Raw genomic sequence first — 18890 nt, forward strand, 5'->3', positions numbered from 1 at the left:
GCCGATTGGGTGGATATTGAGCAATCATTTTCTGCACAATCCCTATGGGATTTACCGCACTTGGGTCGTGCAGTACAGGTACTCTCCTTCCCTCCTCGTCGGCTTTGCTCTATTACTGGGATAAGGCTATAAGGCTATGGAGGGTTCCCTGGGAGTATGGGCCCACTGTCGCCAGTCTTCAGATTTTACGCTAAACTTGGTGGATGGGGCCTTTGGTGCTTGGTGTGGGGGACGACTGACGACTGAGGTAGCTGTATCACGGGGACACTTTATTGGCATTTGAAGAGTGTAAAGAGTTTGGGGTCTCTGAGTCTTAGCGGTTTAGGTATTGCCAACTCAGGCACTGGGCGGCTAGTGCCACGGTGTGCAGGGCTGGAACACGGGCACCCACTGAATTGGGGCTCACACTATGGGAGGGTGGCTCACAAAAAAAACTTGATTCTATATATTATTAGACATATCAGACCCGGCCGGCGATGCAGCTTTCAAATGTGTCGCAGTGGGAGAGGGATTTGGTGCAGCCAATTTCTGACGAGTCCTGGGGCAGAACCTGTGCAAGGGCCGCAGCGGTATCTCGATGTGTGACAAACAAAGATAACACATACTCGGTGGTACATGTAGCTGTCCCGTCTGAATAGGGTCAATGGTTCCATTTCTCCGCTGTGCCAGAAAGATTATGGGTTGGAGGGAGACTTTTTAACACCTCTGGTGGACCAGTATTCTGGAAGGAAATTGTGGCTTAGATAAAGGATATAATTTGGTTACAGTTGCCAATGGGCCTCTTGGTGGTTTTGTTGAGTGAAACGGTAGAGGCTGTCTACCCCATGCATGTGCACAAGGTGTCATTGATTAGCCACCTATTATGGGTGGCCCGGATTACATTGGTCATGTGCTGGAAATTGAAGGAGGATCCACACATAAATATCTGGTAGTACAAAATCTGTGAAATAGCCTCATCAGAAAAGATTTGCACCACTACTCGGGGTTGTATGGCTATCCACATTGGGGTTTGGCTTCCTTTCCATGTGTTTTACAATGGGTATCCTCTTCGTTCGATTAATCCACAGCTGCTTAAACACTTTTCCCTGATTTAGTCCTCACCTGTTTCATTGCTGAGGCTGGGGGCGAACCAGGGGCTGGGCTGTAAGGTTGAGGAGATGATGTTTCCTGATTTCAGTCCTAAGTGTCAGAGTTTACATGGACATCTTCTGACCTGATCGCTAGTTACCCTGCTGGTTCATTGTTGTCTTATAAGCCTATACCCTCAATTGCATTTACCTTTGTCTCTATTTACATATGCTTTTACTTTTTGTTTGTTGAATTAGTCACATTTGTTTTTGAAAAATTGGATAAACAAATGCTTTAAAAAAAAATGTCTAAAATAGAATTATCAGCACATTTTTGCCATTCAGTATGTCAACGTAATGTAATTTACGCAAAGGAAACTGTCGCAAATTGTTTCCAGGGTATTGACTGGATACGAAGGTGTGCCATAAACTTGAAGAAAGTTCCTTCATTGCAAGATAAGATCACAGTCATGTAAAAGGTGCTTTTTACTCTCTCCATTACATTCTTACCACATAATCTGCAGCGTCTTCAATCCCCATTTAATCACACTCTCCCTCCCAAAATTTCCATGATATTGGCCAGGGTAAATTTGATTCTCAAATATTCATGTAGAATCCAATTAACCAGATATTCACAAATATATAAGGGAATTTTCATACCCAAAATATCATGCAAAATGTACTCGCTGATCAAAGATCTGCTAGCCAAATAAATCAGGGTTGGATTAGAATCAACAGCCAAGATTTCATTTTTGACTAAATTTAAAACGAATGTATGTAATGCTGAGAGGGTTGGTTTTAGTGCGTTGACACAAACCACTGATTTCACTAAGCATAAAAGTCAGGGTAGTGTTCCTCAAGCCAATTATTCCAGTGTCAAAAGCAGTCCTAATGTAGTGGTAAAGGGAATTATCAGAAGAATTCCAATTGAGATTTACTCTACGCACCTTAAGGGAACTAGCAATACTATTGAGGCCAAATTCCAAAAGTAGGAATTCAATCGGCAGGCTATTGGGGCATTTAGAGCTGGTTTTGAGACAGTGGGCCTCATTACAACTCTGGCGGTAGCCGTGCCCTTATTAAGAGTTACATTTTTTCCGGCACCCGTGGATGGGCAAGAACCGGGTCATGCCGAGCTCGGCGGACCCGGTAATTGCCCATTTTTGGGTGCCGGAATCAAGGGCGTCCCCATCCCCATTCGGCCGCATAGGGCTGAATGGGGATGGGGACGTCGGATCCACCGGTACATTCAGAGTTGTGCCGGTGCACCTGACGTGCTCTGCTCTTGGGTGCCGTTACACCCGCCAGGAAAAACCTGGCGGGTGAAATAGCACCCGCGAGCAGAGCACGTAGTATGGTGGTCCGGGAACCACGGTACCGGCATGCTTACTGGTACCGTTGTTCCCGGACAGCCATGGCTGTAATGAGGCCCATTGGGTCTCTAGTTTCATGTCTATGTCCCCAAATTCTGCTTGAAGAAGCAGGACAGGAGGGATTTTAGTTTTATATACTGAGAAAATATAATTGAAGGAATAGCTGCAGTGCTTCCAAGAGAATGTCAAAATGGCTCCAAGCTGCTGGCACATTTTAATACCAATTTTGTTCAGCTGGGTTTGCCAAGTAAGCTTGTTATCAATAGTGACTCCTGAGTAGTCATATTGAGTAACCATATCTAAAGGATAGCAGCCAATCTTCCAGCAGAACCTTTTAGTTGATTTAGGTTGGCCAGGATGGAACACCATAATCTTTGTTTTATGAACATAAATAGATCATTAATTCTTACATGAATAAGAATTCAGGATCTTGAGCTGCTGCTGGAGACCTTTAGGAGTGCAATCTAAGAGAACCAGGTCATTAGCATACCCAAGATTTAGAATGTTCATGTTTCCCAATCTATGTTGGAAGGCTTAAGTAGAAAGCAACTCACTAGACAGGTCGAAAAGGTGAAGATTAAATAGGGTGAGGGCAAGAACACAACCCTGCATCAATCCATGAAATGAGTGCTTCAGATTAGTGACCGCTTCAGTGAGGGATAACCTCACATTAACACTAGTGTCAGAGTGGAGGGTAATAATCATTTTAAGTTGCCCAGCCATTTAGCTAACCTTTCCCATGCGACCTCACGCTGTACCGTGTCAAAAGCAGCACTATAAACGATATAGGCTGCATAAATGGGCTGCTGTTGAACCTTCCACGGAAATCCGACCGTAGATACCAGAGCTAAGACATTAGCATGAATGTCAGCGCCCTTCTGAACTCCCATCTGATTGAAGGGTATAATGTTTGCATCCGAAGCCCAATGATTTAACTCAATTTAAAGTACCTATGCAAAGATCTTAGCTGACACATCCAGCATAGCTAAGATTCTATCATGTTTGGGATTGGTCCACTGCCCTTTTTTATACACAGGTATAATGAAAATACAATGGCTGATGACATTAAATAAGGCAAATATAGGGATAGTTGGTTAATAACCTCCTTTCTCTCTCTCCTTCTTCCCACCTATTTGGGAGCTCATTTTATATAAAATCACAAATTGATGGCAGGGACCTGGTAAGTTTGCACTCAGGAGTAGCCAGGTCCCTGACACCAAATTCTGGTCATTAATGTGCAGAGCAAAAGGCAGCATACACACGTGCCTGGGCACATCCAGCCTGCTGCTGAAGGGGGTTGCACATTACTGTAAGAATCTCTAATGTCTTTCTCCCTTTCTGTGGCTCCACTTGAGGACCTTATCTGGCAGGGTCAGGGGGAAAGTGACTCCTACATAACTTGGGGTGGCACGAAGGGTGCACCACTGATGATATTCCCATGCCTTGGACATGGAGCATAATGGTGTGATCTGGAGGACCTCTCCCCCATGTTCTTCATGGCAGATGCTGGCATCCAGCTTCAATAACCCGCACATACATCCCTACCCCCGGCACATGCAGGGGAATCAATTACAACTCCTATGTTCGACCTTGTCATCAGACCTTCTCTGGTGGTTGTTTAGGCCACAGGACATCTTGCTTGGGATCTCCGACTCTGGAGCTGAAGGTGCACCTCCCGCAGCAGTACTTGCACAGGTAGGTAAACCCAACCTCTGAAGCTGGATGATAATCCTGCCCCACTGTCTCGGTAGGGGTTTTGAAGCAATGATTCGCCATACTTCCTATAAAGCCACTAACTTGTTATAGATACGTAGCTTGGACTCTACTCAATTACAGCTATGCAACCTGTGACGATTCACAAGGCGTTGTTACTTCTCCCGAGGGGGAGCCCCTTTTCATGAGGCTAGGGAGGTATGGCCGCTACCCAATAGTCCCCCTAGGGGTGCTTTAATGCAGGAGGACTTCTGATTCCTCCTCTGGTAAGGATGATCACCTGGGGTACAGGCCAATGAATGCTGTTACTCCCTGACATTCCTTAGCACTCCGTAATGTCCAGAGCCACTTCATTGAAAGCAAACCCATTTATGGTTGTAACATAGGGCCTACAGCCAAAAGCACTAGGACAAGGCAGAACACAGGAGACATAAAGAACATTGACTGTAATGACACTGTTACAAGATGGCCCCATGGAGTCATGAGGATCAGATCAGTAAAAGTGAAGGACTTGTGCAATCTGCATTAGAAGAAATGGATGCAATGTATGAAGAGGAACAAAGGACCGTTAGACGTGTCAAGCCCGGCCACGGGGCCAAACGCAGGTGTAATGAGAAGCACAGTGGTGGCAGGTACAGCAGTATCCAGTCTTGTTGGGGAAAGCAGCTGACGTACGAATTCTCCAGTGTGGGAGATTCAAAAGCCGACCAACAGCTGGGGAAAAGCAGAGAGTGGCAAGAGTATGCCAAAGAACTCTGCCTGCCAAGTTGAGGCAGACTAAATCCCGAAGCCAGGAAGACGCATTGAAGCCACGAGTGCAGTGGAGAGAATTGCACAGAGCTGGAGAAGTGTGCCCTGGTTCCAGGAAGTCCCGGCAACATACCAGAGCCCCATAAGAGGTAAGGGGAGGTACACTTGAACCGGACAGGAGTTAGGGGTAGATGCAGAGGTTAAGGTGGCTTTCCCCCGGCCCAGTATTAGCGAAGACGTTTATGGGAATAATGATGAAGAGTCTGGGACCCCAAGAGTGAGAAAGATTGTCAGAGGAAATCTTCCTCGGCGCAATGGTAACAAAGAAACCACTGGCCACCAGAGAATGGTCTGAACTACAACAGTGAGAAAGAGAGCATTTGAGGAAATCTTCCTCAATGCAGTGGTAACGAGCAAACCACTGGCCACCAGAGAAGGTTATGGGGCCCCAACTATGAGAACGAGAGTATCAGAGGAAATCTTCCTTGGCGCAGTGTTAACGAGGAAACCACTGGCCACCAGAGAAGGGTCTGGGACCTGTAAGGAAGGCATGGTATCAAACAGTGACGACAGACACAAGTGATCACAGTTCAAGGGTGTTTATTGAACTTTAAATGGGTTGGCTGAATGCGTATCTAAACCTAAATCTGAAGATGTGAGCAAGCTACGACCATCAAACAATAATAACGCAGTCCTACTGGAGTCTGTCAAAATAAAAGGGCCCATACTAATAAACCTATTGCCAATCCTTACTTCTAAACACAGAATGGTGTGGGATAACAATGTATGCAAAAGAAAAGTGTTCAAGAAATTATATGTCAGCATAGTTGAGCAGTTGGCTTCCCTTCCCCACGTTTTCAGCAGGAGGCCAGGCCGGCATGTGCAGGCTTCACACACACTCTGGCTTCTTGACCAGGAAGTAACAGTTCAACACATATGCATCAGGGCCTTCTGCCAAAGTCCCTCTCACAATGACAGTCTCTTATTGCAGAGGGTATGATGTAACAAACAAACATCAAAGTTCCTTTCCTTTGTCAGGGAGCCCACTATCAACCGCATTGTATCCTTCTTTCTTAAGGTCATATAGTCACCAGCAATGTAGCTGTACTCGTGCCTTTCATCACACGCATTTAACAAAGTTTGCTTTATAATGTTGCTGCTTGCAACCATGAGTTCAACACAGACCGGTCTGGTATTGGTCTCCCCAACTAACCAGCTGTGTTGTCCTCTGTCGTTTCTTTCTTCTTGGAGCCAAGGACAATACAACGGTGTCTGCAGCTCCTCCCCACCTTGGTCAGTTACACAGGAGGGCCCTCGATATCTATGACACACAATGGAGGATTATTCAGCCTGGTTTCCTGGTTTTATGCTTTCTGCCTTGAAGGTTTCTTGAAAGTAACGGTTTCCTGCCAAAAAAGTCAAGGGGTTTGCCCTCACAAACCTCTCGTGCCTTGCCGTCTTTCTCCTCTCGTCCAGCTGCCGACTCAAAACTAAACTGCTGTACCTTTGTGTGCTTTGCTTTGCTCAAAGTGTGCTCTTGTGCTCCGCCTTTTATCCATATGGGGAAGTGTAATTGAAGTCACGTGTAAGTGATTGTCGATAATGGCGTGAACTCGGCTGACCATAGTATTGAGACATGTCAGGTACACAGCTCAGGTGTGAATCTGTTTTCTCTCAGAGCGGGCTGTCCATGTAAAAGCGTTTGTGCAGGAAAAGGGGGCGGCGGGGTGAGTTTCTAAATATCCCATTGAGTAGGATGGGGAAAAAGTGTTACAGGGAGAGGGATACCGCGTCTCACCATCCAGTGTCCCACTTCCACTCCCCAAAGACCCCTCATCCAGGTGATCCTCCTGCACTGGCCCACCCCCAGAGTCTGGATCCAAAGGCGATGGCTGTGCCCTGGCCACCAGAGAGAGAGATCTGCGGGGACTAGAGAGTGAGACACCTTCTTGTTTCTCACAGACCACAACAGTGAGAAAGAGAGCATCATAGGAAATCTTCCTCCGCGCAGTGGTAACAAGGAAATCACTGGCCAACCGAGAAGGGTCTGGAACCCCAACAGTGAGAAAGAACTGTGCCAAGTAATATGAAGAGGACAGATTTATTCTCCTGGTATCAAACAAAGATCTGTGAAAAGACACCAGGGCAAGGGACTCATTCTCCCTGCCAGTATTGTGAACTGAACCAAGCATCACCAGGAGAAGGGAATCATTCTCCTGGTAGAGGCCCAGGACTTGTGTTGAAGACACCAGGGGATGTGAGTCATTCCCCCTGGCCTTGTGGTGAACTGTGCAAATTAACACCAGGAGAAGGGAGGTATTCTCTTGGTACTGGGCTAAGAGCTGTACTGGAGACACCAGGGGAAGGGAGTCATTCCCCCTGATTTTATTGGGAACTGCATATGTTTACACCAGGAGAAGGGAGTAATTCTCCTGGGCATTGCATGAAGACTGGGTGAAGCCCGTAAACCAGGGGAAGGGAGTCATTCTCCTGGGTACTGCATGAAGACTGGGTGAAGCACGTAAGCCAGGGGAAGGGAGTTATTCCCCCAGCATTTCTGTTGGAAAAGAACATTCTAGGACACTATTCAAGAAGCAGGAGACGGAGCCATCCTCCCGAAGAAGGACCTTTATGCCTTTAGTTATAGTGATATGATATGATAGGTTATTTATAACGCGCTTAATACCCAGAGGTGTCTAAGCACGGACCCGGGGATTGAACCTGTGGTGCTCCGTGTCGTCTTGCTTCCAAGGTGAGCATGTTGCCCCTGAGCTATCCTCCCAAGGCTGATGGGGTGGTTAGAGTAGGATTTGGCACAGGACGGTGGGACTTTGATTTCACAGACCTTCTGACAATTCCTTTAGTTTTAGTTCAAGGCAAGGAAGCCCCTCTTAGAGATGGGGACAGTGAGGTTTATTTTTGAGAAATAAAGGGGTATAACCAAAACCATGCCACCTTTGTGTCAGCTTCCTTCTTTGAGACCTTTACAAATCCCAAGACTATCTATTAGCTATTGTTAGCTAGAAATGTATCTATTAAATATGCTGATCTATAGCTTTATTTTTGGGACTCTCTACAGTTAGTGGCCCTAGATTGATTCGTTTTCAGTAGTTGTCAAGCTGTATATCTATTGCTTAGCCATTAGTTGGAAATCGTAATGTTGTTCAATCGCATATATTGTCTTTTGTCGCATAGGTCTATTTATACGGCAAGTAACTGCATGGATGAGACCTGCATTTGTATTTTGTGTTTATATTTTTTTCTGTGTGTGGAACAAAACAAAACATGTGGTGTTTATTTCCACTGGGTATTTCTTAACCTCTCCCTCCGCCCACAGGTGTACAGGGGTTACTTGGATGACCCAAGGAACACCGACAACGCCTGGATCGAGACACTGGCGATAAACGTGCACCTGGAGTCTGCGGAGAAGCTGGATCAGCTGACACAGGTAAGGCATTTATCATGTGATGATATGGCTTATTTATTCTATTTATTTATCCTGATATGGGTTAATTTCAACCTTACACAAAATATACAAAGTTCTCACAGAAAGATTCCCCTAGAACTTCCAAGCTTGCACAAAATAGTTTAGATTTCCCTTAATGTCTTGACGATAACCAACAGTTGCAATAATCAAAGACATTTGCCAGCCTTTCATTAAACGTGACCACATTTCTCTATGAGGTAGGATCATTTCATTTTCATCAAATCTGTTTCAAAAACAGTTTACGCAAACCCTTGCTGGCAAGACATATATTTGAGTGTTTCCACTGCCAGATAATTCTAATGACCTTCTTCAAGGTCCCTAAAATGCCATGTGTATGTAATAAATTGAATCAAAATAACATAATATATGTGTTAAAGAGCAAGTATAATGGAAATCATAACATAAGTTATAAGGAAATTAAACAAAATGATTGCCAAGCATGCACATGCGGTCTCTATGGAGTATATTAAAAATTCATAGGATTTTCATCACACAGGACCGTCCTTAGTGTTGATGTAATATTGTGTGTGCACTACCTGTAGGTTGTCATGGTTTGTGTGCTGTATCACAATTCTCTTAAGAGTTCTAGATATTATGTCATGTTGCTGCAGAGATGAATGGACATCCAAAGAGGTCATTGTAATAAAATAGCGAAATCTGGGGCGCGGCAATAATCCTCCAGCTTTTTCTGGTTATGTGCCTATTAGTGGAACTCACAGCCAGGGTCACGCTGCTGCTGCCATTTGCCATCAGGGTGTCATGAAAAGCTAAATACCTATTTCAGAAGATCATTATCTGAAATGCTATTAACTTTCCCTAAACACCTGTTCTGTTCTTTGTATTTTGAGTGGTTAATGTATTACATTAGATTGCTTTGCTTGTAGCCTAATTATCATTCTTTTAGAGTATTTTTATGATTTAAATATGAATTGCTTTGGAACATCCTTGACAGATACTTTTTTATTGGGTGCGCCCCCCTGCTGATTCTTGCGGGCTAGGTCAGCTCTTTATCAAATGCAATAAATCAATAAAATAAAAGTAAAGAGTGCACCCCACAGTGGCATGTGCTGCAGCGATTGGCTAATCTGTGAGCTATACCAACCGTTGCAGCTTGCAGATTGTGGCAAGCGTCATAGCGATGTACAAGGCGGAGCTGCGCTCAGCGCTCTGAGTGCAGCGCTCCCTCACTTCATGGGAGCTCCGAGCTAAGAACAGCCGCCAGTGGTGGCACACTTAGTCTAAAGTTGTACCCACGCTGCTCTCCATTTTTTTTAAAACACCCCCTTTCCTTGTTTTCAACATTCCTTTTAAACACCCCTTATTCCCCAAATCAAGGAGTCCGTAAAACAATTACAACACCATGATGCTTGAAGCACTCTAACCTGCTTAAGACCACCAGACATCTGTGTATTGCCCAACTTGTCTACATATCACAAAATGTTACCACATGCATCGTCTAAATAAAAGGTGCAAGTGTGTATGCATTATTACCTCACTGTTTTCAGGTCAATTTAAACACATTGCAGACTGGCTAGAAAAAAATCAGGCTTATGTGGTGCAGTCATTTACTGTGGATTATACGGAGAATGAGGGGCTTTGGAATGCTAATGACTCCTTCCCAGTGACATGTCAGGAAATGTGGCCATTAGCATTCTCCATTTCACACTTGTGTCTGCCCCAGCCCAGTAATAAAAAGACTTTAAAAAATCAATCCTTTATCAGGATTTTACAGAGGCAAACCTCTGTGTTTTACACTTCAAAAAGCACCCCTTTCCTTGTTTTCGGGAATGAGGATGCATGCCACACAGTAGTTTAAGTGCCACCACCAGGGAGCAGCCCCGCTACCCAGACAGCTCACCACCCCGCCTGGTATGCACCTGACAGACGCGGCCCGGGCACTAACCCCCGCCCCTCCAATGCATGTCTCCTCCTCACTTTTGGAGTTTTGACCCTGCCCCCAGATGCCACCGTCTTCACAGGCTGCACCTGGCAGACGCGCCCTGGCCTCTCCTAACCGCACCCAGATCGCCACACCATTACTTTGCTGGGCCCCACCTGCTAGGCGTGGCACAGCTATTTTGGAAGCTTAAAAATGAAGATTGTGCAGGGAACCTGTTGGAAAGGGGAGGGTGTTCTGGAACACAGAGCAGCAAGTGAATGAACCAACTCCACTCACGTGTGTGGTCAGTGTTTGGGGAAATGGTGGTGCAATCACATATCAGTGAGTGCTGACATGAAGTAGAAGGAAGGCTGTTGGTTCATTCTTTCAAAGGCATGATCCAGTTAGGAGTGGGAGGGTGGGGCTAAGAAGGAGAGGGGAGGGGTCAGCCAGTGCATGTGCTGGGGATTCCCCCCACTGCTGCTGGTCCTTGTACTGACAGCTTTGTGACTGAATGCCCTGACCTTTATACAAGCAAGCAAAAATCCTAACTTGAGATTATATTTTTGGAGTGCAGGCCTCTGGTAGAACAAACATGAAGAGACTAATTCTATGAGCATGTTCTTGTAGATTGAACCTGTGTGCCAAGGTTGAGATGAGATTTCTGTAACCCCTTTCCTTTTGCCTAGGACTGTTCACCTAGTACTTTTGGGACTGTTGTTTGTATTCTGCTTCTCCATTTAGTGTCCATCAAATAGGTTATTTTCAGGGTGGGTGGATTTACTGCTCTTTGAGTCCTTATATCCACAATCATATCGTATGACAATTGTAGAGACTATAGGAGTTCACACTTCATGTGTGCTCATTCATCAATCATGCCCCGCGCCATAATGTGCACACCAGTAGTAGGGACTGTCTAAACACTTGGGCCTTGACTGATGGTAACTCAATGTGACTGTATCTCTTGCAGAATATTCTGGACCGTGAGCCTGAGTTCTCCATCCGCTGGCAGGTCGTGGATCAGAAGATTCCGCTGTTTGCAAATCAGAAGGAAATTCTCCGTAAAGCAACTGAGAACTTTAGAGCTCACTACTGAGATGGGCGCTAGTAGCTGCACAGAGCTACAGCCACATTACTGGGTAGGCAAACCATGTATTACTAAGAAGGAAGTGAGTGGGAGTGCTCGGAAAAACCATGCATTCTTGGATCAAGTGTTTGCCACTGAAAAAGCCCTTTTGTTGGTCACTGCTGAGCAGAGTAGACTGTGCCTGGCGGGCAAAAGAGTGTCATAACACAGGGTTTAAATACATCTATTTGGTGTAAGCAAGGACACAAGGCATGGTCAGCCCAGACGGTGGCAGAGAGCTCTGGAAAGCGGAAGAGAACATCATGAGGTTGCTTCTGGAGAGTGGACCGTGCTCGTACAGGAAGCACTCTCCAACCATCTGCAGCATGCATGGCTCCAGCAAGAGCTTCTAATATGTGATTGACTGTCAGCTCTCAGGGAAAAGGGGCAACTTCATGCCAGCACAGCTTGAAGCATCGTTGGTCCTGTGGTACTTCCATAATCAGAGGAAAGGTCTCCACTAAACACCTGGACACCTGGACCTCAAGCCATATCTAGTACCTGTGACACCAGCCAAGAAATTATCAGTTGTGTAAATTCTGACTAAGCTACACACCAGAATCAACTGCAGATCCAGGACCAGTTCAAACCGGATCCCACAGACAGCGTAAAGTCAGAGGCTAGTCCATGTCACAGTCGCATGTCACTTTAAAAGCCTGGTCTGCTGCACTTCAGTGGAAACTCTAGCATGCACTGATTGTATATCTATGGTCATATTCTATTTGACATCATTATTACACAAGTATGGTGCATTTGTCTTTTATACATGAGCAGGATTGTGATTTTGAACCCACATAATCTAAATTATTATATTGATATTTTCAAAGAAAGAAAATATAATTCTCAGCCATGGATAAATGTTTTCTTGGTAAGGTGCCCAGTGAAGTGGTTTTGGAGCGACAATCTGTAATGGTCTGAATTGTAGATGCACATGCAGAGATAAGCGGAACGTGATGGCAGAGATAAGTGGAAGAAGATGGCAGAGATAAGTAGAAGGTGATGGCAGAGATAAGCGGAAGGTGATGGCAGATATAAGTGGAAGGTGATGGCAGAGATAAGCGGAAGGTGATGGCAGAGATAAGCGGAAGGTGATGGCAGAGATAAGTGGAAGGTGATGGCAGAGATAAGCGGAAGGTGATGGCAGAGATAAGTGGAAGGTGATGGCAGAGATAAGGGGAAGGTGAGATAAGCGGAAGGTGATGGCAGACATAAGCGGAAGGTGATGGCAGAGATAACCCTAAGGTGATGGCAGAGATAAGCAGAAGGTGATGGCAGAGATAAGCAGAAGGTGATGGCAGAGAAACACTCCAGATTCATGGAGTTCATCCAGTTTGCTAGTTCCCCGGATCTATGAAGATTACCCAACTTTTTTGTTTGTTGCTGAATGACATTCTCATTGCATTTTTCTTTGACTATTTTACCTCTTTTTTTTACCACAAAAAGCACAGGATTCCCCTCGCCCCTCCCCGCTCTCTATATTTCTAACCTGAAACTCCCATCTGTGTGTTTGCTGTAAAAAATAGTGGTCAAAAATGCAGCAAAATAAAATTTGAGAAAAATGGTAGTACCATTTTAGCATCCTTACTTGGATTTACCCCACTGTTGGCTGTCCTTTATATGCAAGTCTCGTTTTTTTCTTTTTGTTTTACTGATGTTTACATTTTAATCTGTTTTCTATCTGTATTTATTGATATGATATGATATGGCATTTATAACGCGCCTGTACACAAGTATTTGCAAACAATGGAAAAAAAAGTAAAGCGCGTCTGTCTGCTTGGCTCACAAAGTACTTAAATTGCTGACAGCCTATGTCCTAGTTCAGCAGCAATGGCAGGAGCAGCCATTTGCTAATAATGTAAAAATGGGACTTGATGTGGAAGAACTGAGCTCCATGTATGCCCTGGGTGGCGCGTTTGTTTTTTAATAAACACACTTTTTAATTTGAATACAGTAAAATACTTGTTGCAAATAATTAGTATTTATTTTCTTGTTTGAAATGTTTTATTTTAGACAGAAATATACCAAGCATATATGAGTTACCCTGAATTTTGTGCAGTACAATTGTAGTTTAACTATCAACTATTAAGGATGAGAAATTAGAGTACTATCACACAAGGTTTGTACAATCACATTGCGCCAAACACAAAGTTTTTCATTGCATAGTTATGCAGATTTAATAGGGGATTGGGATAGCTTGACACGTGTTTCGAGAATGTATCTTCTTCTGAGGCTGGCATAAGTACAATTTATAAATGCATGAATTATGTATAAATAATATCAAAATTAGTGCAATGCAAAGTTGACATTCCAAATAGGTAGTGCAAGGCAAGGAGTTTAAAGGGGTGATCCAAACCATTCATATTACAGTTGTGCAGACAATAAATGAAATGCATAATCATGAGTACATACCAATTGTTGTGAGGCAATAATAAGTGAAGAATAGCCAAAGAATAAAGAAATAAGACTCATTGGTCTATTGGCCATCTCATTTCAGTTGAATGCACAGCGATAAAGTGTGTCACGTCATGATCAGAAGTGTATATAACCAAGTAATATATTTACCAATTTCACTAGTCCGATTTCTTAAATAGCCACCAATTATGCAAGAAAAAATAGATAAAAGATAAGACCAATTGTCATCAATTGAATATATAGACTATTGTTAGTATGCCATATTATTGAAGACTGTAACTTACCAACACGAGCATTAGTAAATCATGTATCTTAGTATGCTACATATATCTGTAAATCAACGAAATCCCCTATCAGATACACTTCTGATTTCATTAGTCATTTGTTTTCCACACCTATATAAATACGCAGAAAATTCCTTAATTACCTGCCATTTCCATTAAGTTTGTAATGCTAGTTAATTAACGGATTGTTGAACTGTGCGCCGATATTAAACAGCACGCGATTCACCAAATAAGGCAACCATCCAAATTGTATCCCAAGTTAACAGATTGCGAATAGCCAAACATGTAGGTAACCCAAAAAAATAGAAAATGCAAACAAGCATCTAATTAGTCATTATTCATCCAATTTGTCAATAGGTAATCGTATCAGCCTGTTTAGGGACCATAGATAAACACACACAACCATCTCACCCACCAGCCTTTCGGCTTCTGACAGCTACGCGGGAGAAACCGCCGCCGTCTCTCCTAGGAATGTATAAACACACACTAGACTGTTAACATTGGCCTGTAGCCGCTTCCGTGCGTCCGCCATCTTGGTTGAGTAAATAACAGTCGCTCACCAATTCCATCCATAATTCGATCGCTACCATTGTTTTTTATTTTACTGATGATTAAATACTATAAGTACTTAAGATCCTAGATATTTGCGGATTAAAGGTAGAAGTTGTAGCAATCACCATTTACGCGTTCAATGCAGACTTACATTCGAGTTATGCAGACACGCGATGCACTCCATCGTCGCCATCAGCGGCACCTTTTACAATCCAAAAGATATGTTCTGATAAACAACCAATAATATATATATTGTGAACCGTTGTTTTCAATATATTTTCAAATATACACATATTGATAGCGCCATGACACATCTTGGGTGCGCTCTCTATGACCTTAAGTTTAAATAGCATTATTCTGCATCAGTGTGATAGTAATGCAATCCGAGTGGGAAATTAATTAATAAAAGAAAATCATAAATTATCAAAATTAAAACTGCAGGTTAGCAATGATCTTCATACACAAACGAACAACCTGAGGTACAGTGTCTTGTTAACTCATTATTAATTATAAAAATACATGAAATTCATGATCTGAGTTGAGGCCCCGAGTTGTCAATCTATATTTGCAAATTAATCTAGCCTCCAGTTGCCTCAATCTCAGTTCACGATCCCCACCTCTTTGTGTAATGCTTGCTTGGACCATGCCCGTGAATCGAATAGCCTGCTTGTTATCCATTTGATGCTTTTCCTGCCAATGAGTTGCCAGAGGATATTTACTCTCACAATTAGATATGGATGACAAATGTTCTCTAATCCGAATTTTCAACGGTCTAATGGTACTTCCAATGTAACGCAGTCCACAGATACAAGTTATGCAATAAACTACAAATTTCGTCTAGTCTAACGTTGATGTTTCTAATGTATATGCACACATATTGCAATTACCACATTTATAGAAACCATTCGGACACCCGAGAGATAACCATGTGCTGCTTCTCTTTTGGTTTTGCATGTATGATGGACACAAATATTTTTAAGCGTTGGGGCTCTGCTAAAAATGATCCCCGGTTTTGGTTCAAGCCATTTGGTAAGATCTTGATCCAAGTGTAGCAGATGCCAATGGAACTTCAAAATTGTATAGATGTTATTATTGTCAGCATTAAATCTGGTTATCAGTCTAATTTGGTTGGGTTGTTTCTTATATTTTGAACGAGGAGTCAGTAGGTCCGCTCTCATCAGATTTGTAACATCTCTTACTGCTTTGTTAAGGATTGGGGGCTTGTATCCTCTATTTTTAAAATTTTGATGAATTAACATTTTTTTGTCATCAAAATCAGAAATAGCTGAACAATTACGTTTAGCCCGAATATATTCACCTTTTGGGATATTATCAATCACTGACTTTTTGTGACAACTAGATGCATGCAATACGGCATTCACAGAAGTAGGTTTGCGATACGTTTTGGTCTTGAAACCATCTGTAGACACTGAAATCGTTAAATCAAGAAAATCAATTGAGGATTCACTCCACTGAAGTGTAAATTTCAAACCCCATACATTATTATTCAAATATTGAACAAATAGTAATAGATTGTCAACAGTATCAGACCAAATCACAAAGACATCATCAATAAACCTTTTCCAAATATAAATCACAGAGGAAAATGTTTTGTTAGTGAAGACATATTGCTGCTCAAATTGATGCATAAAAATATTAGCCACTAATGGTGCAAAACTAGCCTCCATAGCAATAACAATGAGTTGTTTGAAATAAATGTTATCGAAAAAAAAAACATTGTTTTGGAGTGCAAATCAATAGTTCTTTGATCATTACTAAACCAAATGATAGGAAGCTGATTGTTGTCAAAAATATAGTCAACACTGTCAATAGCTCTCTTATGGTCGATTGACATATATAACACCTTTACATCAAGTGTAACTAAGATTAGATTCAGACAATATTTCAGTTGCTCCAGTATCAACAAGATACGCATAGTGTCACGTATATAAATTGGTGTTGTAGAGACACTAATGGTGTTAAGCATTCATTAACATAAATTGATATTGGTTCCATAAGTCCACCTTGACTGCTAATGATAGGTCTCCCCTCTGGTATTTTATCAAAGGCCTTATGGATCTGAGGAAGAAAATAGGCGGTCGGAATAGTTGGACAGTCAACCATAAGGTAAAGTTTTTCAACATCAGAAATAACCCCTTTGCTATGCCATTTGTCTATGAGAATCTTCAGTTCTTGTTTCAGAGTAGGCAGTGGATTAAATTTAAGGATCCCGTAGCATCCAATCGTATTGAGGTGACATAGCCCCATCTCAATGTAGTCTTGCCTGTCCAAAATTACAACATTCCAACCTTTGTCCGCTTCTTTAATAATCACTGCATTATTCGATGCCAAATTCTGTAACGCTACCCTTTCAGAACGTGTGAGATTAGAATTGAAAGTCTTATGTTGTGGATTGTCTGCCAAAGCCTGGATATCAATAGTTACAGCACGATGAAAGGTGTCAATAATATTATTCTCAGAAAAAATAGGCGTAAACTTGGATTGCTTGTGAAATTCTTAAATTTTTAAGTTTTGTTGTTGGATATCTAGATCCTGCAAAGTATCCATTATATTCAGGTCCCTATCAGCCGCGGCATCGTCTAGGGACATGAGTATATGTGTGGTCATCATTGTCTGCAAAGATACTTCTGATGGTTCCAGTATCCGAGTCTTGCTTGAGAATTTTTTAATTTGTGTAGCAAAGTATTTTTTTAGTTTGTTTTCTAATGAACTTAAAAAGATCAATTTGAATCCGTACCAAATCATTTGTACCAGACGGTGCAAATGATAGTCCCTTGTTTAAGACAGAATGTAAAGCTGGCGAGAGCTGATGCTGGCTCAAATTATAGACTAAATCTATCTGTTCTGGTTTTGTTGAGCTTTCTGATAAGAGGCTCTGGTCAATCGAGATCCTGTTGGTGCTGTGTTTCCTACGCCTATGTTTGCCACCCCTTGTGCCCCTTGGTTTGCACCAGGTGTTACAATATATGAACCTGATGGAAGTCGGAATCTGACCTGTTTGCGTATAGCTTCTTGTCGATTGCCTTTTTTGAATTGTCTGATTTGTTCTAAAAAAAGGGGACCTGACGATGGTCCTGGTATTGGGAGTCCATGAGGTACCTCTTCTTCCTCATCAGTTTGTTAATTATTGGGCTCCACAGGTTCTACTGTTGTAGTAGTATCTGTTTTGTCAGAATCACTACCAATATCAGAGCTTGCAACTGATGAGGCTAAGCTGCTGCTACGTGATCTTGATACTTCATCAAATTTCGGTTGACATGTGTAAACACGATTGTCTCTATAGTCTGTCATCACGCGAACATGTTCTTGATTTCCTCATTTTCACCTCATCCTGGTGTTTTCTTAGTATATTGTACATGGTCTTAAAATCTTTGTCAATCGTTGCACTAGGTGCATCAAATAATTCTATTTCATTTTTCAACTCATCAATTTGATTAACTATACATGCATGTTCCCTTTCCCCATCCTCTATGAGTAATTTCATCATATTGTTGGAGCATGAGGTCAGATTTGCTTCCCATTCTAAAGCTAGGTTGCTGTCTAGAGGATCCTCAAAATCGGGTAAGATAAGGATTCTAAGTCCCCTCGGTATTTTGTTTTCTGCTAGGTAGTGCTTGAGCATAGTTTTCTCCCAGAATTTATTTATTTCCTTGATACTTAATCTTTCCAATTTGACAAATTTGGAACTGGGTCCTCTTTTTGATTATAAAGTCTTTTAAATGGATTGAGGGTTGACCCTCTTGGGGCAAACAATGCTTTGATATCCTCATCCCTAGTGAGAATATATTCGGCTGCTTCTGCCATAATTTCAAAGGTCTACCGTGCAGCAGCTAGATATCTCAAGCTTATGTAGAAAAGGAGAAGCTATTTGGGCAAGAAAGAACAGAGACGTCCAGCGCTAGCACTATGTTGCAATAAGTGTTTGTTCAACGGCTGCACAATATATGTACCGTGTGGGTGTATTGCCCTACACACCACAATTCAGAATGCTATCACACACGTTTTGTACAATCACACTGCACCAAACACAAAGCTTTTCATTGCATAGTTATGCAGATTTAACAGTGGATTGAATCAGCCTGACACGTGTTTCGAGAATGTCTCTTCTTCTGAGGCTGGCATAAGTACAATTTATAAATGCATGAATTATGTATAAATAATATCAAAATTAGTGCAATGCAAAGTTGTGTCCCGCTTCCCCTCCCCACCCCCTCCAATTACCTGCG

The 18890-nt window shown here is 42.6% G+C and overlaps 1 protein-coding gene across 1 annotated transcript in view; it reads left to right on the plus strand.

Annotated features, from left to right (window-relative positions):
- LOC138528198 (transient receptor potential cation channel subfamily M member 2-like) overlaps positions 1-11365 on the plus strand; it is a 602757-nt gene extending 591392 nt beyond the window's left edge. The window contains exons 32-33 of the mRNA XM_069639650.1: positions 8241-8351; positions 11240-11365. Of these exons, the coding sequence (XP_069495751.1) occupies positions 8241-8351; positions 11240-11365 (237 nt within the window). The remainder of the gene's footprint in view (positions 1-8240; positions 8352-11239) is intronic.
- The last annotated feature ends 7525 nt before the right edge of the window (positions 11366-18890 follow it).

This window comes from Ambystoma mexicanum, chromosome 7q, assembly GCF_040938575.1.
Source record: "Ambystoma mexicanum isolate Mex_15411 chromosome 7q, UKY_AmexF1_1, whole genome shotgun sequence".
NCBI classification, from domain to species: domain Eukaryota; kingdom Metazoa; phylum Chordata; class Amphibia; order Caudata; family Ambystomatidae; genus Ambystoma; species Ambystoma mexicanum.